Source organism: Ambystoma mexicanum, chromosome 1q, assembly GCF_040938575.1.
Source record: "Ambystoma mexicanum isolate Mex_15411 chromosome 1q, UKY_AmexF1_1, whole genome shotgun sequence".
Taxonomy (NCBI): domain Eukaryota; kingdom Metazoa; phylum Chordata; class Amphibia; order Caudata; family Ambystomatidae; genus Ambystoma; species Ambystoma mexicanum.
Window position 1 is genome coordinate 1,117,969,255 of NC_090922.1, and position 20,498 is coordinate 1,117,989,752.

General features: G+C 53.6%; 1 protein-coding gene across 6 annotated transcripts in view; it reads right to left on the reverse strand.

The window, feature by feature from the left end:
• The window catches only part of GPSM2 (G protein signaling modulator 2), an 822,550-nt gene that overhangs the window by 655,520 nt on the left and 146,532 nt on the right, over nucleotides 1–20,498 (reverse strand). The window contains exon 1 of one of the 6 annotated variants that reach the window (XM_069641855.1): nucleotides 19,408–19,562. The exons of the other annotated variants lie outside the window; for them this stretch is intronic. Coding sequence (XP_069497956.1) covers nucleotides 19,408–19,457 — 50 coding nt within the window. The 5' untranslated portion in view covers nucleotides 19,458–19,562. Of the gene's footprint in view, nucleotides 1–19,407; nucleotides 19,563–20,498 lie in introns of those variants that run through there. 6 annotated transcript variants of the gene reach the window in all.

Below are 20,498 nucleotides of genomic sequence, written 5' to 3' on the forward strand. Positions count from 1 at the left end.
TTGCGCTCCCTCTTTCTTGTGCCGTTTTGCCATCGCCGACCCACACCACTGAAACGTCCTACCCCATATCATGGAAAATATTGCCAACACTCATTGAGTCAGACATTAAGCTTTATCTTAAAGGTGTAACCAGCCTAACCCAACACATTTCCCCAAATTCCAACACTTCATCATATCCACTAAAATTACCCTGACTTCCATGTAAATACTCTATGTTCCCTTGTCTATCTTTTTTCGTCCCTGGGTTATGCTCCTCCGTTTCCCTATTGGTCCATTAACCATAAATAATATACTTCGGTTGCCGACTGGCCCTGAAGGAATCAAGAGCAAGGATAAGACCCCAGCAGGTGGAATGACCGCCGTGAGTACAAATCATGAGGTCATGGAAGCAATCGCGGACTTGAAGGCGGCCTGGGAGTCCAAGCTCCAACTGGCTGTGTCGGAATTGAAAACAGCGATGGAGCGGCAAGTTGGGGCAGTACAAGAAGATGTGAACCTCCTCAGGCAAGATGTCAGGACTCTGGCGGAGCGCACAGAGACCCTGGAAAAGGAAATGGGCCCGACCACTGCAGACTGTGCTGCACACAAAAGGGAGCTACATGCCGTGGTGCAACGATTGGGCAATTTGGAGAGCAGAGTTGATGAGGCAGAAGGGCGCGCTCGGAGAAATAATATTCGTATTGTCGGACTGCCGGAAGGAGCCGAGGGCCACAATCCAACGGAGTACGTGGAAAACATGCTGCTGCAGGAAATCACCGGGGGGATCCTATCACAGGGATTCGCTGTGGAAAGGGCGCACAGGGCTCTGACCAGGAAGCCACCTCCGGGTAGCCCGCCCAGGCCATTGATTGCCAAGATTCTGAATTATCGGGATCGTGAACGAATCCTTGAACACTTCCGTAAGGGGGGAACAATACAACGGGGTGCGGCAAACATAACTGCTTATCCGGATTACACCCTGCGGGTGCAGCGAAGTCGCATGAACTTCGGATCGGTGAAGAGGAGATTGCGGGAGGCGGGCTACAGATATATGCTGCTCTACCCGGCTAAATTAAAGGTGTTCCACGGAAGCAGGATGCTGTTCTTTGAAACTCCAGAAGACGCTATGGGGTGGCTAGACATGCAGAGCTGCCCCCAGGAGCCGGATATCCAAAAGCAAGATGCAGTTTGACGGGACGAGCAGAGGGATGGAGTTAGCTGGATTGAGATCTGTGGGACTTGATTATAGTCATTGATGTGGCTAGGCGGCTGGCACACTTCGGCTGGTGGAAAGCACGAGCCGTGCGCACGAAAAATGCTATGTAAGGTAGGAGTCTCCCGAGACCGATCTCTCTACCCCCATTTTAGAGGTTAGTTAGGTCACTGTTAGCGAGGTGACGCCCTGCTGGGTTCTCAATTGGGTAGCCAAGGGAGAGCCAAACGCGGGAATGCCTGAGATCCAGGGATGGAGCTGGGCAGTTAGTTGGGTTGGGGTGTTGGGGTGTTTAAAATACATATATGAGCCTGGTGGGCGTTCTATTACAGGGAATCTGTTTGGTGTGAAGGGGAGGGCCGGGGGGGAGGGGATGGGGAGCAATTGACAGACCATGGGTGATCTCAAAATATTAACCTGGAATATTAGAGGGCTCAACAGTTACCTGAAGCGAAATAAGGTTATGTTGTACTTGAGGCGACAGAAGATAGACATCGCCTTGTTGCAAGAGACACATCTCACGAAGGAGAGGTTGGAAGTGGTGAAGACGAAATGGAAAGGAATAGCGGTGGGCTCATCGTATTCTGCTTATGCAAGGGGAGTGCTGGTGTGGATAGCGCCGCATGTCCCATTTAAGATGATTGAAGAAACTGTAGATGCAGAAGGGAGGCTAGTCATAATCAAAGGGCTGTTAGAAAACAGAGAAGTATGTATAGTGAATACTTATGCCCCAAACCAAAACACGGCGGCATACTTTAAGACGTTGTGTACTAAGCGGAGTGCGGGGGTGGGGACTGCGGTGGTGTGGGGAGGGGACTTCAATTGTGTCTTGAACCCAAAAATAGATAGGTCGGACGGGGGGGCGGCTAGGCTCAGCCCAGCGGCCAAGGTGTTGCAGGGATTGCTAACAGACTTTGGCTTGGCTGATGTGTGGAGAGTGAAACACCCTGAGGGGAGACAGTACTCGCACTACTCGGCTCCGCATCAGCTATACACGAGACTTGATTATATCTTTGCCACCCCGGACGTGGTTACTGAGAGTACCCACGCAGAATATAAAGCTAGGGTTCTCTCGGATCACTCGCCCCTGGTCCTCCGGTGGCAGTATTGCCCCCCCAGGGCGCGAATACCAACATGGCGCCTCCGTGCGGAGGCGCTTAAAGACTTGGTTTTCAGGGAGGATCTGAGGGAGGAGATTATTGCTTACTTCGAAATGAACACTGGCAGCGTGCAGTCAGCGGGCACTCTATGGGAGGCCTTCAAAGTGGTGATGCGAGGGGTTGCCATTGCTAAGTCAAAGGGGTTGCTGGGTGGGGTCATGGCTGAACTACAAGAGGCAGAGACTGAACTAGAGAAGAAGCTGGAGGGAGAGGAGGCAGACACGAAAGAAATATCTAGACTACAGCGGAAGTGTGCGGAATGCTGGGACAGGCTCTGTAATCTAAACTACAAAAAATACATAGAAAGGCAACATGCGGGAGGAGATAAAACGGGCCGGCTCCTGGCGTGGCTATATAAGAGCGAAGCCCCCAGATCCCCGATTAGAACTGTAACCGATGAGGAGGGTGAGACGGTGGATACTCAGGAGGGAGTAAACGGGGCATTTGTGAAATATTATACTGCCTTATATGTAGATGATGGGGATAGCAACCAAAATGAGATTGAGGAAGTATTGGAGGACATAGGCCTGCCCAAGGTGAGTGACGAGGAAAGGGAGGAACTTGATGCACCAATCACTCTTGAGGAACTGAAAGAGACGGTGAGGCAGTTACCTACTTGTAAAGCCCCGGGGGCAGATGGGTTCCCTAGCGAATTCTATAAAATATATCAGGAAGAGGTGCTTCCACCCATGCTAGACATGCTTAACGAGGCATTTGAAGTGGGACGGCTGCCGGAGTCGCTTAGAGAGGCGATTATTATACCGCTCCCCAAACCCAATAAACCAGGACATAGCTGTAGCTCTTATAGGCCTCTGTCGATGTTAAATCAGGACAGTAAGATCCTCACGGCGGTCTTGGCTAATAGAATGCGGAGAGTGATTGGGAAGTTGATTCACCCTGACCAAACAGGCTATGTCCCGAGTAGAAACATCACTCACAACCATAGACGACTCCACCGAGTGGTCGAATGGGGATGTGGACAAGATAGCGAAATGGCGATTGTGACGCTGGACGCGGTCAAGGCGTTCGATTCTGTGAAGTGGCCGTGGCTGCTGGCGGCCCTGCGGGAGTATGGCATGGGGCCGTGTTACATTAAATGGGCTAGAATGCTATATAGCGAACCGTTAGCTAGGGTCCGTACGGGGGCAGTGGTGTCCGAGAGATGGCAGCTTGGCAAAGGCACTAGACAGGGATGCCCGTGGTCCCCGATGTTATACATCCTGGCCCTGGAGCCCCTAGCGATATACCTCAGACAACAATATGAGCTGATTGGCATTGAGATAGGAGAGGAAAAGCATCTCATCTCCTTGTACGCGGATGATCTGTTGTTATATTTAATGTATCCGGAAGAGAATCTTCAATATGTCTTGGAGGTGATGGAGCGGTACGCCAGACTGTCTGGTATAGCAGTGAACCCCCAAAAATCTAGTCTATTCCCGCTGGGGAGGTACGTGGGAAAGCCTGTGGAGAGGCTACCTGTGTTGCAGATCCCGTGGGTGGTGGGCTCCTTCCGCTATTTGGGGATAGACATATATCACTCCGTTGAGGAGGAACACAGGCGCAACACTGAAATTGCTATAGGAAAAATTGGAAAGTGTATGAGGTTTTGGGAAAGGTTGCCCCTTACGATGATGGGCAGGGGGGCTATGCTTAAAATGGTGGTCCTGCCCCGACTTTTACATTATTTCAACAATATCCCTTATATGATCCCTAGGACGTTTTTTGCTAGACTACACAGCTTGTGCAGGGACTTTTTGTGGCATGGCACCCGACACAGAGTTGCATTATGGAAACTGCAGAACTTTTATGAGAAAGGCGGTATCAAACTGCCCAACTTCGAGGCTTATTATGTAGCGGCACAACTGCAGTACGTAGCCAGGTGGCTCTCTGATGAGGAAACCCCGGAACACAGATTGCTCGCGAGAGATTGTGCTCCTTTTTACTTGCGGGAAATAATTTGGGTGGCTAGCTCTGTGGTGAGGGGGCGCCCTAGGATGCTGTGGTTGGGATGGAGCATGTGGCGCCGAGCCTGCCGAATGATGGGGGACCCTTTCCCTTGTGTCCCGCAGGTGCCGCTGGTTGCACTGACGAAGGGAGATGGGCAATTGAGGGTAATCATTAGGAATTATTGGGAGTCGGTGGGACTAGTCACCTTGGGAGACATCTGGCAGGAAGGGGCTATCGTGGAGTTGGGGGAGCTAAGGATGATGTCGGGACTGCATAGTGGGCAGTATATAACTTACCACAAGATAGTACAGGAGATCCTGAGTAGGTGGCCCGAAGCCAGGTTGGCGGAGGAACCGAACACCGCCGTTGAGGTGATATACGACACTGCAGAGGGGGGACATGAAGTGTCCAGGTTGTACGAGATGCTGATGATTGGTATCGGGAAGGACCTGAGACACTTGAGAACAGAATGGGAAACAGAGATGGGAGCCCCGATGGAGGATGGGATGTGGAAACGGGCTATGGGATATCATAAGAAGGTGTCGAGAAATGCTAGGTTCAAGCAACTACAGCTGTACATGACGCACAGGGCCTACATGACCCCTCGGAGAATATCAAGGTTTAGAAATGTTGGGCGCCAGGCTTGCCCTAAATGCGACGAGGAGGATGCAGACATGATACATATGTTCTGGGCATGCCCAGTAATTGGAGCCTATTGGGGGGAAGTGGCTCTGAAGTTAGCGGGAAAAGGGATCACACTAGCAATAGACTCGGCCTGGGCCTGCCTGTTGGGGGGGTATCCCAGAACGCGGAAGTACAGACATATTGAAAAATTAAAAGACCTAGCATACATGCTTGCGAAACGCAGGATCGCCATGGGGTGGAAGAAGTGTCAAGGGCCGCGAGTGGAGGTGTGGTGGAAAGACCTGCAAAAATGGGCTGAGGCAGAAACAATTGTGTGGCAAGAAGCCAGTGGCGCTGGGGGTGAAGAGGAAACGGGTTCTTTAATGGCATGGAAACTGCTGATAGCCGAAATGTTCGGAGCCGCAGTGGCCCCAGCAGCATCTGAAAGCAGTGAGACCCCGACACATGAAACAGATATCGAAAGCAAGGAATAAACAGGCTCATATGGGGGGAGGCGGGGGGGAGTGCAGTGTTTATGTTGTTTCTGGTTTTATGTTTATTTGCTGTTTAATGTATTGTTTGATCAAAATAAAAATTATTTAAAAAAAAAAAAATAATAATATACTTCGGTTGTATGGCACCGGTGTGCGGTATCGCCCGGTCTGCAGTACACATCTCGTCTTCTAGTAACGTTATCTACACATAATGGTTAGGAATGTTGCCGTTAGAACTGAACTAATTAGACAACTGTTGCTGCACCATTCTCCACATGGCGAGGCAGACTAGATCAGGGCATTTTTTGTTAGATCTTTCTCAAAGACTGATGCAAGTACAATTAGGAACAAGTTACTTACCTGTAACTGTTGTTCTCCAGAATGGGTCTGGCATGGATTCACATGCTCATGAATATTCCCCGTCGTCAGGCCGGGAATCATCGGTATAGAAAAAAATCAGTATCAGTTTTGTTTCCGATATGTCTTTCTTAGTAGTAACCAATCACTGGTCTCTGGGTCATACTGCCCCCAGCCAATGACTACCCTTTCCCTAAGCCCCGCCTCCGGCAGCAGTCTCCAGATTTGGTAGCATGTAAAGTGGCAGTATGACCAAGTGAAGAGCCGCAGAGGGGTAGGCGGGAGGGTTCGCATGTGAATCCTTGCCAGACCCATGCTGGAGAACAACAGTTACAGGTAAGTTACTTGTTCCTTCTCCAGCAAGGGGTCTGGCATGGATTCACATGCTCATGAATAAGAGAATACATAGCAGTACACACATGCACAACCACGGGAGGTGGCAACAGGCTCAACATTAAGTAATACAACAACTCAACATTAAGCAACTCTTACCTCCTCACCAGGCTCACCTTAGGCGAACAGGTTGCGCAGCACTGCTTGGCCAACCGTGGACTCCTCCCTGGAGTCCCGATCGACGCAGTAGAATCTTGTGAAGGTGTGCGTCGACCTCCACGTCGCAGCCCTGCAGATGTCCAGCAGGGGCACACCAGACAGGAACACCGTGGTAGCAGCGATCGCTCTGGTCGAATGGGCTCTCGGACGGCCGGGCAGCGGTCGGTTTGCCAACCAGTGACAGTGCATGATGCAGCCGGAGAGCCATCTGGAAATGGAAGTCTTCGAGAGAGCCTTCCCTTGATTCACAAACAGCTGTGACGTCTTCCGAAAACTCTTTGTGCGGTCCACGTAGAACTTCAGCGCTCTAGCTACATCCAGCGAGTGCAAAGTCCTCTCGGCCGGCGACTAAGGCGACGGGAAGAAAACTGGCAACACCAAGGGCTCGTTGAGGTGGAAGTCCGACAGCACCTTGGGCATGAAGGATGGGTGTGTCCTCAGCACCACCCTCGTGTCATGAAAAGTCAAGTATGGAGGCTTGCAAGATAGGGCCTGGATCTCTCCCACTCGTCGTGCGGAGTTGATGGCTACGAGGAAAGCTGTCTTCCATGACAGGTACTTCAAAGGCGCTGAATGCTTAGGCTCGAATGGGCCCCCATGAGCTTGGTCAGCACCACATTAAGTTCCCACGCCAGGGCAGGAGCCTTCACCGGCGGGAATGATCGGAATAGTCCCTTCATGAATTCTTTCACCAGGCGATGAGACCACAAGGACGCCCGACCCGTCGTCCTGGTATATCGGGAGATTGCAGCCAGATGTATTTTGATGGAGGCGTGAGCCAGTCCAGCTTTGGCCAGCGACAGTAGGTACGGCAGTACTTGCGGGGCTGTAATCCGTAGAGGGTTAATCTTCTGTGCACAGCACCAGGCAGAGAGCCTCTTCCATTTATGTCCGCAGCACTTGAGAGTTGAGGACGACCTGGCCTTTGCAAGAACCTCTCTGCAGTCGGCCGGGATGTCGTACCCTCCAAACTCTAGTGCTGCAGGAGCCAGGCCTGCAAGTTCAGCGACTCCGGGTTGTGGTGAAGAATGGTACCTCCTTCTCTGGAGAGAAGATCTGCGTCCGTCGGCAGCTTGACTGGTGGGGACGTTGACAAGTCCAGAAGGTCCGGGAACCAGATCTGTCTCAGCCACGCCGGTGCGACGAGGATCATCCTGCACCGGGACCTCTTGAGATGGTTGATGAGCTGGAGCAGCAACGACAGCGGAGGGAACGCATAAAGAAATAGGCCGTCCCAGGGGAACAAGAAAGCATCGCCCATGCTCCTCGGCTGGGGGAACCTGCTGGCGAACCTCCGGCACTTGGAATTTGTCGCCGTCGCGAAGAGATCGATTTGGGGTTCGCCCCATCGTCGGAAGAGTCGATCCACTTGATCGTGGCGCAGCTCCCTGCTGAGTGAGTCGGCGATCGTGTTTTTTATTCCTGCCAGATGAAGTGGCACTAGAAACATCCCTTGGGCGACAGCCCAATGCCACGGATCCTGGCCGTCTTTGGATAGGGCAGGGGACCTGGTTCCGCCCTGCTTCCGGATGTAGAACATCGTGGTGGTGTTGTCGGTGAAGATCCTCACTACCTTGCCCTTGAGGGATGGAAGAAAGGACCTGAGGGCCCAGAACACCGCGCGGAGCTCCAAGATGGCCTCTTGCGTGAAGATCTCCGGAGTGTGCTCCCCAACCTTCCAGGGAGGCGTCCGTCGTCACCGTCACCTGGGGTCTGAAAGTCTGTGCCCGCCGACAGATGAGAGCGGGTACCCCACCACCGGATCGCATGACGGAACGTCTCGTTGAGGGATCCTGTCCTCGAAGCTGCCCGTCGACTGGATCCAGCGGACGTGGAGGAACTCCTGTAAGGGTCTCATCCGATGCCTGCAAAGGCGCACCAGATAAATGCAGGAGGACATCATCCCGAGAAGGGACTTTATAGATCTTACCCTGGCCATGTCCGTGGCCAGCAGACGCTGCACCTTGCCCAGAATGCTCCTGGTCCTTTCCTCCAACGGCGAGGCCAGCCGCGCCACTGTGTCGAGCTTGGCTCCCAGAAACAGGGCGACTTGCGACGGAACCAGGTGGGATTTTGGAAAGTTGATGGAGAATCCCAGGTCCGTGAGCAGCTGGACGGTCTTTGCAGTGTGCTCCACGGCAAGCTCCCTTGTCCTTGCCCGGATGAGCCAGTCGTCCAGGTAGGGGTAGACGTGGATCCCCTGTAGGCGCAGCCGCGCCGCCACCGGTGCGAGGCACTTGGTGAACACCCTGGGTGCCGACTTCAATCCGAACGGGAGGGCCTTGAACTGGTAGTGCCGCCCTTGGACCACGAACCTGAGGAACTTTCGGTGTCTTTTTAGAATGGGGATGTGGAAGTAAGCATCCTCCAAATCCGACGACGACAGGAAATCACCCTCCTCCAGCTGTCCCAGCACATGCTGGAGGGTGACCATACGGAACTTCTGTGCCTTGCTGTACTTGTTCAGTCGTCGTAGGTCCAGGATGGGGCGCCATCCTCCTGTCTTCTTTATTACGAGGAAGTACCTTGAGTAAACTCCGGAGCCCCGAAGCCTCTTTGGGACGAGATCCATGGCACCCTTCTTGAGCATCGCCCTTACTTCCAACAGGAGTTGAGGGACGTGATTTTCCTTCCTGGCCACAGGTGGAACGCAAGGGCACTTCTTCTGAAACTCGAGGGCGTGCCCTTGGGCCAGGGCATCCAGCACCCAACGGTCGGTGGAGGTGGACTCCCACACGCTGACGAACCTCGCCAGCCGGCCTCCCACTGGGGTTCTTCGGCGGGGGCCCGACCCCACGGTCGGTTCAATCTTGTTTGGAGGCCGCCTTGCCCCCTTGACCTCCTTGTCGACGACGACGACGGGCACCACCTGACTTGCCGCGTCCCCTGTAGGCTTCCTGGGACGAAGATCCTGCCGCTTGGCGGTAAGTGGAGGAGCCACTGCAGGATCCCTTGGAGGCACCTTGTCTGCCTCCGGAGCTCCGAAAGGACGGCCGTCGTTGTTGGAGCACTCCCAGTGCCCGGGCAGTCTCTGTGTCTGTGTCTGTGTCTGTCTTGATGGCCTGAAGGGACTCATCAACCGTCTTCCCAAACAGGTTGTTCCCGTCGAAGGGCATGTCCAAGACCTTGGTTTGTAAGTCCTGGTGGAAATCCGTGGCCTTGAGCCATCCTCGTCGTCTCAAGCAAACGCCGTTTCCCAACTGACAGAAACCGGTGTCGGCGATGTCCGTTGCCACCGTGATGGCGTGGTCCGAAGAGATCTCCCCCTCCTGTAGGATTTCAAGGGCCTCATCCCTTTTGGCGTCTGGAAGGAAGTCTAACAGAGGGGCGATTTTGAACCACAACTCCCTGTCGTAGCGGGCTACAATAACCAGGGCGTTGGCCGCCTTGATAGTCGTCGCTGCGGATGAGATGATCCGTCGCCCCATCGTGTCCAACTTCCTGCTCTCGCCGTCTGGCGTGGAAGTTGATGTCGAGGCCGATGCCCCCCCCCAGCTTTCTTCTTTGCTGCCGCCGAGACGACCGAATCTGGGGTAGGTTGTGCCCGAAGGCACAAGGGGGCAGGTCGGGGACCCGGCACTTCTCGTACCGGTCCCTCTTTGCCGGCGCCGTGGCAGGGTTCTTGAGGAGGGCGAGCCCCTCATTCCAGATGTCATCAAGAAGCGGTACGACGAGGACCGTCTTCCTTTTAGCCTTGCGCCGTTGGTAAAAGAACCCTTCATTCTTCTTTTCTTCTGGGTAGAGCTGAAAAAGCTTGGATGCCCTAGAAATCATGGCATGAAAGGATCCAATCTCGTCGGGCGGGGACGCCCGAGCAGGGGGCGACGAGGGACACGTCCCGTCGTCGCCTCCGTCGTCATCTGTACCTGTCGTAGCCGTGCCTGTATCATCCCCGTGGGTAGTAGACCGGGGGAAGGCAGAGCAGGCCGCAGAGGTGGGAGAGGTGGCGTAGGATGCGTCGTCCTCCTCTTATGCGGTGGACTCTCCAAAGGTCCCGGCTCCCCCGTCGGGTCTGGCTCAGGTACCTGCGTCAGGGGAAGGGGCAACCTTGTCCTTATCTCCGAGCATAAGGACTGAATCGCTGACAAAATGGCCGCCCGAGGTGTCCTGCGGCGCCGGAAACGACGGGCGCGAGGGCTCTTGAGGAGCCTTGTCGGCGACACCGTCGCTCTCGTCGTCGCCCTCGTCAGGATCCCTCCCGATGAGCTGGGCCTCTTCCACGACTTCGACCTTCAGAGGTCGTGTCCATATCCACGATGGCCATCAGCCCCTCCCCCACCTTCTCCAACGAGGACTTCGTGGGGGTCTTCTCAATGGGCCTGAAAGACGACTCCCTCTGCGGTGGCAGGGAGACTCTGGGTCCTGAGGGCGCCTCCACTGGTGTAGCCACCACAGGCTGAGCCAGGGCCGCGGCGACATCCTCAATTGAGGACTTAGCAGGGTGAATTAAGGCCATTGCCACCTTCTGGACGCCTGGGGCCTTCACCTTGGGGGGAGGGTCCGAGCCTCGCTCCCCCTCTGCCGGAATCTTCAAGATCGACCGGGGCCTCTCCAGAAGCTTCGCCGGGTTCTCGGACTTCCTCTTACCCGAGCAAGAGCGTTGGCTCGTGGTTGATGGCGCCGGGGAGGATGCGCCCTGCCTGGCAGCCAAGGAGCCCGACCGTTCGGCGCTCCCGGTGCCCGCGGACTCGCGGTGCTTAGCCTTTTGTTGGGGCCCCGTCGCCGGGGCACCCTGACAGGACTTAGAAGACCGCTCTGACTTCTTTTTCTTCTTCTCGCCTGACGGGCTCTTCCCTTCCAGCCAGTTGGCGAGACGGAGGTGGCGATCCTTCATGGTCCGCTCCGACATGTTCCCACAAAACGCACAGTCCTTCTCCATGTTCGTCTTGTCCTCATGGAGACAGAGGCATAACGAATGCTCGTCCTCCTTGAAAACATTCTGAAGCTGGCATTCAGGGCAGGTCCTGAACAGTTTCCCGGGCGTCGAGCTTCCTTTCTCCTGGGCCATGTCCGGGGTAGGCCTCGGAACTTCTGGAATCCTCCAAAAGCGTAACTCGACGAAATCTTTTTGAGGGGCGTAGAAAACTCCGAAACGGATCCCCGTTGATCAGATGTAGAAACGGTGGAGCTTGAGGCTCTATTTAACCGAAAAATGAGAAAAATCTCCTGAAAAAGCGCGAAAACGCAGCAAAAGCTCGAGAGCTACAGCACGAGGACTCCCAACACTTGAACGTGCAGTAAAAATCTGAGGATGGCTGCCGGAGGCGGGGCTTAGGGAGAGGGCAGTCATTGGCTGGGGGCAGTATGACCCAGAGACCAGTGATTGGTTACCACTAAGAAAGACAGATCAGAAACGAAACTGATACTGAGGGTTCCCGGCCGGACGACGGGGAATATTCATGAGCATGTGAATCCATGCCAGACCCCATGCTGGAGAAAAAAACATTACCATTGGGGGCCTGGCCTGGAGCGCCAGCGATGAGGCAGCTCCTTTGATGGCCTCCGCATGGATCCTCAGCTAAGCCCTAATTCTGCCCGTTTCCAGCCGGGTTCGTGATAAGAGATGGCGAGCCTCCGGTTGCTGAGGTCCCGGGCTAAAGATGACAGGGTTTTGAGTGCATAATGCTCTCGCCAACGGTGAAAACGCAACAGGGAGCTTGGACGCCCACACCCATACTATGGCCCAAAATGGCGGCTGCATCTCCGAGACTCATCCCAAGCTGGCGGCTGGGACTCATCAGCCCTGAGCCGCATCCGATAGCGGGGGCCCACGTATGAGGCCTGCACCACCCGACATCCTGCAGCGGGATGCCCCCCCTGTGCTTGATCTTTGTCGCTGCGAGGCCCGCTGCTGGAGCCCCGGGCCCGCGACACCATTCAGTTGGGCCTTGACATCTTGCCCCCCAGGCCTGCTGGGAGGCGCCCGCCCAAATCTGGGACCGCGCTGGGGGTCGGCCCTGCCTGGGAGGCAGGGGCCCGCATTCCATCACCTGCCAGTTGCTGCGGCCCCGTGGGCCCTTGGCTTATCCTGGAGCCGGAGGCTTACCCACCGCCCGCCTCCAGCGGCAGCCCCACTGGTTCCCTGTTATCTCTGCGAGACCCTTACGGGGGCTTTCCCCCGCCATACACCAGCACCTTCTTTGATTCCTGGGGCGCCCCTGCCCGCCTTCTGCCTGCTGCTCCCGGCTACCATTGGAGACCCACCAGCTACAGCGTGACCCCGGCTCGTGTGGTAGCCACGCACATTGCCCAGGTGAGATTGGCGGCCCTTCAGCATACCTGCTCCCAGCCTCTCCTGGGGTCGCTCTGGGGCCCACTGCAACACCCCCCCTTGGGAGCCTACTGTTCCTCCCAGACCCCACTTGGTCAGAGGAACCTCGAGCCCTGACCCCATACGGAGTGTGTCACCCTTCGACTTCCTGGGGCGCTCCTGCCCACGTCTCCTTGCCACCGGCTGGGGGTGGCGGTCTCGTTCGCCATCTTCCTAGGCGGCCACCCATCTTGCTGGACTGCTCAACCACAATGAACTGTGCCGCTTCGTGAGAATCTGGAAGCTTAACCTGCCTGCTCCACCGCCTGGCCCTACCCATCCCATACATCTATTTGGCCGCCTTCTTCTGCCTTCCGTGGAACGTGGACACGAGACTCACCCTTGGGCGACGTCCCCTCGCCTCGGAGCCATGACCAAAGCACTAAAGCTCCCTTAATCGACCGACATCTCTACCATGCTGCAAGCCTCTGAGAAGGGTAAGAAAGCAGACCCCCCCCCCCAAACTTACTCCCCAGAAGCCGGCCGATGGCGAGGGGCGCTTGCGACCAGGGAGGATCTCCAAGCCTTCATGAGCGATATTAAATCGGAATTTAGAGCCTGCATGACGGAACACACCGCCAAATTGGAACAGACAGAACAAAGAGTCGCCGGCATAGAACAGAGGGTTGGGGAGGTCGAGGACCTAACCACGGATCACTCCACCTTACTAACGGAAATTCAACGCGCCGTCCAGTCGCTAGTGGCGAGAACCGAAATCCTTGAACATAAGCAGGAGGACATGGAAAACCACTCTCGCCGCAACAACCTGCGCCTCTGCGGGGGCCCCGCTTCAATCTCCGATCGGGAGCTCCCTGAATATGTCAGCACCTTCTTTCAGTCTCTCCTGCCAGACTTGGATGAGACCCAACTCCTGCTGGATCGGACCCACAGGCTGCGCCCTCGCCGGGGTATCGATGCGGACCCCCCCGGATGTGATCACTAGGGTCCACTTCTACACCACCAAGGAGGCCATAGCAGCTATTGGCCGGTCAAAGGACAAGCTCTCATTCCAGGGAATCCCGATACAGATCTTCCAAGACCTCTCACCGCTGACTCTTCAGAAGCGCAGGATGCTCCGGCCTTTATCACTTTTTCTCCAGGATCAGCAGATCCGTTATCGATGGCTTTTTCCTACGGCTCTACAGTTCTTGTACAAGGGCACCCCGCGCACCATCAGCCACCTCGACGATGCAGCGTCAATCCTTCGTCCGGACTTCCCTGGGTACTCAGACCCCTCCGCTCCAAGCCGAACAAGCCCGGCTTTAGACACAACCTCCCCGAAGCCAAAACGGACCCCATGGTCAAGGGTGCAGAGGAACCGCAAACCTAAATAAAGCGCTATAATGCCTGCTCCAGACACATGGTACTGGAAACGCCTGAAACTTTTACATCTCGCCGCGGACCCCATGCGGTCCATAACCCCCTCCAAGGTGGATGCCATCACTCTACCCTTGGAGAAAACGTAAAGCATGTTGGCGGTGTCGGATGACAGCGTTGGCGCCTAGGGGCCATGTCGATAGTTCTAAAATCGACCCCCCCTGACCGCAATTTGGACCTCCCGTTGGAGGTCATTCCTCAATGTGAATTCCTCCCGTTGGAGGCCAGTTAGACCAGTTAAAAAAACCCTCAACCACAGGAGACCCCGAAGCAACTACGCTCTCATGTCCATGGCTGACCTAACTCTCCCACGACACCCCTCCCCCCAACAAGTGGATCTTCCAGACCAACCTTCGCATCTGAAACTCAAGTTCACCAGCTTGAACGTTAGGGGCCTGAACTCCACTCCCCCGAAGAGGAAATCAATTCTACAGAGGCTACAGGACGATGGGACCTCGATTGCCTTCTTGCAAGAGACACATTTGATTCCGGTGGACTTTCCTCGCTTACGAAGCAGATTCTTTCCGCTACAATTCCTTGCATCTAACAGAACTAAGAAGGGCGGCACCGCTATCTTATTCACGAAAGACCTGAAGCCCCAGATCCTTGACTCACGACGATGCCAAGAGGGTCGCTTCATTGCAATCAAATGCACCATACATGGCCAGCTCTATACCCTCATCTCGGTGTACGCTCCGAACGAATACCAGGAGGGCTTCTACCAGGACCTAGAGGACTCCCTCCTCCCATTCATTGAGGGGCATGTCGTCATGGGAGGAGACGTTAACGGGGCCCCGGACCCCCTCAAGGACAGGTATCACCCCCCCACCCGCCGACACCCAGACGCCTGAAGTTGGCCACTGGCCTGGTCCACCCATTTCGCACATTGAACATTGTAGACTCTTGGAGGGTACTGTACCGGGAGGAAAGGGACTTCACCTTCTACTCATATATGTGCATCCTACTTTCTCTAGAATTGACCTGATCTTGACCTCTCCACAGATCCTGACTTTCACAGATGATGTGGTAATTGGCCCCCGGATCCTCTCGGATCATGCCCCAGTTACATTGACCTTGCGGTCCCATGACCCGGAGCCCCCTCCACGCCGCCGGTGGTGCTTATATGACCCTATTCTGGGGGACATGGCTGTGAGAGACTCAATCGCCAGCTCCATCAAGAATTCTTTCACTGAAAACCGTACAAGGACACTTCCCCTGCCAACTCCTGGGATGCCATGAAAGCGGTCCTTAGAGGAGAGCTGATCGCCCAAGGGGCCGCATTCCACAAAAGAAAGCAGGCGACTGGAGCCGTCCTGGAGGCTGAGGTCCGTGAAGCTGAGACTACACACAAAAGGAAGGTCTGGGCCCCCAAATCTTACAGGATCCTACAAATGGCTAGGAAAAAGCTGGAAGCTCACTACGCTGAGGCTACTGCGAATCTGCTAACCAGAACCAAGCAATGGTACTACGCCCACAACAATAAGGCCAACAAACTCTTGGTTAACAAAGTGGCAAAGGTGAAGAGTAGGAATGCCATCCTGGGCCACCGTGATCCGCAGGGGGTGATCCACTACGCAGACCACGAGAAAGTACGCTTGGCAACCGCCCAACACCTGGAAATAATGACGGCGGCCCCGAAGAATCCGACCAAGCAACGTTCATACATTCGAGAGGCGGCCCTCCCGCACCTGACTTTGGCGGCCAGGTAAGACCTTGAAGCGCCGATTACGACCGAGGAGGTGGAGGCAGCCATTAAGAGCCTAAAATCTAGAGCCCCGGCCCCGGATGGATTCTCCACCCGCTTCTACAAAATCTTCTGGCCCCAATTAGTGGCCCCCCTGGCCCGCCTCTATAACTCATTCGTGGCCCCTGGAACGGTCACCCCAACAATGCAAGAGTCTATCACAGTCCTTATCCCCAAGCCTGGGAAGGACCCCCACGACATTAGCTCGTATAGACCCATTGCCTTGCTGAATCTGGATGCCAATATACACTCCAAGATCCTGGCCAATCGTCTACCATCTATCCTCCCGAACATCATAGACCCGGATCAAACGGGCTTTATACACCATAGGTCGATGAAAGACAACATCCGCAGGGCTCTGGACCTAATTGAAATCGCCACTCGGGACTCCCAACAACTAGCTTTACTGGCACTGGACGCAACCAAAGCGTTCGACAAGGTGGACTGGTCTTATCTGCGCCTCACTCTAGAGGCCTTTAGCTTCGGCCCGACCTTCCAGAAAATGATCTTTGCGAACTACCAGGCCCCTAGGACTAGGCTGAGAATCAACGGCCGCTTATCGGACTAGATCTCCCTCACGTGCGGAACGAGACGGGGATGTCCTCTGTCCCCCTTGCTCTTTGCTTTGGCCATGGAGCCATTGGCTCAACGAGTCCGGAAAAACCCCCGAATCAGTGGCCTGAGTACTGGCTCTGCGCAACATGAAGTGGCCCTATATGCAGATGATGTTCTGCTCACCATTACAAACATTGAGGGATCCATGAGGGAGGCCTTAAATGAAATCCACAACTTTGGGATGATCTCGGGATTTGCGATTAACTTCCAAAAGTCAGTGGCGCTGGGAGTGGGTTGGACCCCGGCTGAACGAGAGTCCTTGGAGGAGAGAGGTCCTTTCCAGTGGAGCATAAAATCGATCCCCTACCTGGGGGTCCAGATCCCCGCACATCCAGCGAAAGTCTATCGGGCTAACTTCCCATCACTCTTCGAGGAACAAAAAAAGGATCTGACCCGCTGGCAATCACAAGAGATCTCCCTCCTAGGCCGCATCACTGCATGCAAAATGAACATACTCCCTTGCTTCCTCTATGCCTGTGCCTCCTTCCCGATCACCATCCCGCTCCCCCCCTCTACAGCGGCTCCAAAGAAAGATGGTCGACTTCATCTGGAGGGGGAAGAAAGCACGCATCCCGCGGAGAACAATGATGGCTAGCACGAGACTGGGAGGCCTGGGGGTACCCGACCTCCGTAAATACCAAATGGCGGCGCAACTAGCCCTCCTCCAAGCATGGGGGCTTGCTACAGGTCGGCTGAAATGGGTGGAAATCGAACAATCCTGCCTCCCCCTCCCCTGTCGCTTCCTCCCGTTCCTACCTATAGCCTTACGTCGAAGTTGGCCGGGCACTCTAACAGCCACAAAACAAACGATAAAGGCTTGGGAGTGGGCTCGCAGACACCGGGGAGTCCCAGGAGACCTGAGTGCACTCTCCCCAATCTTCCTCAACCCAGCCTTTTCCGCCGGGGCCCATCCCAAAAACTTTAGAAACTGGGTCGCAGGGGGCCTCACCACTCTGGAACAACTCTTCGAGGGGAACTCCCCCCTAACCTTTGAACGCTGCAAGATGACTTTCCAGTTAGTGGAAACGGATAGGTATTCCTACGCCCAATTTAGGCACTGGTGCTCCCACCCACAGACCCGTGCGGCGGCCACGAGACCCCTCACCTCACTAGAGCTGACGGTGAACGACCTACCAGCCCGGGGAAAGATCTCTGCCCTATATAGACTGCTGCAGGAGGACCCCCTCCAGTTAAGGCCTTCCTACATGTCTCAATGGGAAACGGACCTCGGACACACCATTGAGGATGACACGTGGGTGGACAACTGGACAAGAACGCAGACGACATCCCGCTGAATTACCAACCGGGAGTGTGCCCATAAGCTACTCCTGCACTGGTACTACCCCCCTCTACGCCTTCACCACTTCCAACCGGCATAGACCCCCACTGTTGGCGACTTTGCGGCCTTCCAGGATCCTACCTCCACATGTGGTGGACCTGCCCCCGAGTGAAGGAGTTCTGGACTCTTTGCTTAGCTACCATAAAGGATGTCACCCAGGTGACCGTTCCGCTCACGCCCGAACAGGTCCTCCTAGGGATTCCACTGCCAGGCTCATACCCGCGGTCGGGGAGAAGAGCTGCCCTGGTGTCCCAGTTCTTGTTAGCAGGTAAGATCACTGTGGCCCGCACCTGGAAGTCTGCGGACGGACCCTTGATGGCCCTTTGCTGGGTTAAACTCTGGGATATTTTGATAGCCGAGAGGGTCACGGCGGCCAAAGCAGGACTGCTTCACCGATTTCGAGACATCTGGGCGCCAGTACTGGACTATGACCTGAACTACCCGGCCCTGACCCACAAACCGAGCCTTATTGCAAGAGCCCTTCACGCTATGGACGACCCGCTACCGCCACCAGACCAGTCCGACTAAGGCCTGAGTACTACGCTCGCCGGGGAACGCATGGGATGGGAGAAGGGGACTCTGGGTTTGCACGATTTGATGATGCGTTTGTATAATTTCTCCTGTGTGTTGATTTATAAATAAACAAATTTTTTAAAAAAATAAAGAAAAACTTTACCATTCATGTGCGGCAACACTCATCTAGATGAGACATTTGTGCAATCCGCACTGCAAATACCACAAGATAAACAAACTCATCCCACTATCAGACATCGCCATGTAGTGTAATGTTATCAGAGGCCAAGAGATTGCAAATAAAAGCAAAACTATTTTTAAAACCCCACATTTGTACAGCAACAAGCACTCATAGAAGGTATTAAACCAAAGTTGTCACGATTCTCTTCAGCTCTTGTTCAAGCGTCAAACAGACTCAAAACAAGTCTTTTCATCATACAAAAATGGCAAATACTGTTGTAGCTTTATTCGTTATTCTCGGCAGTGTTATATAGGACACAATACATTAGCAATCTGCTTCCAAGGCGTCAATCATCCAGGCACCCGAGCTCTTCCAGCTAATGCGCCTTTCCTCACGACGCAGCACTGAGAAAGCACACCCATGGCAGGTGTTCACTATACAAAACCACCTGCGGCATCGACATCAGAAAAAATAAATCATCCTGCTTAGCAAATAATGTTCAGTGCAAAGGGAAATGCCCCTCAAAAATACAAGATTGTTCCCGAGTCCTAGGGACTTTAGAAACACAAGCAATTTCCACATTTAGTGTATGCCTTGCTTATAAAATGCACGATAAAGCACATTACACGTTAAATAGACGAATGGAAAAGAAAATGGGTAGCAAGGAATCACCAGGTCATCGAAAATGGTCAAGATAGTGAGTACTTGAGGGTGCGCAAATCCGTTTCAATGCCGACCATCATCCCCAGGAGGAGTGCACACAAAAATAACCAAGTATCGCACCCGGTATGAAAATTAATTTCTAAACTATTGTAAGGCAACATCTACCAAAAGACACCAAGAAGCCAATAAACACACCCCAGTGTGCACAAAATGTCATCCTTCGATTAAAGGCTTGAAGCGATTCATTTAGAAAAGTTTAAACGAACAATTGGCAACAGGGGTACACATATGCACAGTCCTCGAGGAGATTACCGTTTGCTTTGTAGGAGTATGCCATACCTGGTAGCCTTTGAAATGCCACAGTTTAAGCACAGTGACATGGTGGCCATTCTTTGCTGTTGAGAACTAAAATGCAGTCGCTGAAAAGAGACTTAAAAAACACGTGCCAAAGACCAATGTAGAGACTTCAGGAACTCGTTACAGAGCCCACGCGTGCAATTCCTTCTATCACAAAGCGAAGCTTTTCTAGTCATGCTAGACAACTGCATACACAGCAAATACCTTGACAATTAACTCATGCTTACAAAGCATACTATGCTAAACTGCCAGCAAGATCTGGTTAGGCACTTAAAACCCCTGGGATTAATAATCGTCTTAATCTGATCCCAGAGAGTCTCTTCTGTCTGCCTCATGTTATGTGTCACATACATTTAACAGCATTGTGGTTGATGAACATTGCGCTTCACGACTACAACATTTTAAGGTGACATGTTCACAAGCGCTTGCTTGGGGGATACATGCATGCAATTAAGCTTTAAGACAAGTGTTACAAACCTCCTGCAACACTTTAGATATTTAAATGGTTTGATTAACATTGCTAGGTCGATGCATGCGGATCACGGGTGTTGCACATTCCATTCAGGGTGCTAATCTAGTTTATAAAACGTGCCATTATTATCAGGGGCGTTGCTTTGGCAGTATCATTTTGGGGAGCGAGTCTGATATTTCTCAACAAGAACTGCAACGCACCCAACAAACAAAAAAAGTTGGGTCTATCGCTTTTCATCACAATATTGGTATTTAGCACATGCTATAGTACTTCAATGGCCGGTTTATACCAGCAACTAACATTTTACAAAGTTACTGTATTAAACGTTTTACCATTTTAACATGTGTCATAGAAACATCAAAGCCTTTGTACATTTATGCTCCGTTTCACTGGTCAGCTTAGGTTGCATACTATCCTAAATTCCAATTTCAGATAATCGGTTATATCTACTTTGCACATGATTTAATAACTCATCAGTCAACGTAGATCTAAGGCAATTCCTTGCCAGATTCCTTCAACTAAAACTATGCTTGTTGCAGTGACTGGTACAACCAAAGCCAATTTTCTGACCATGGACAAAAGTGGGTACATGCAAGCTTTG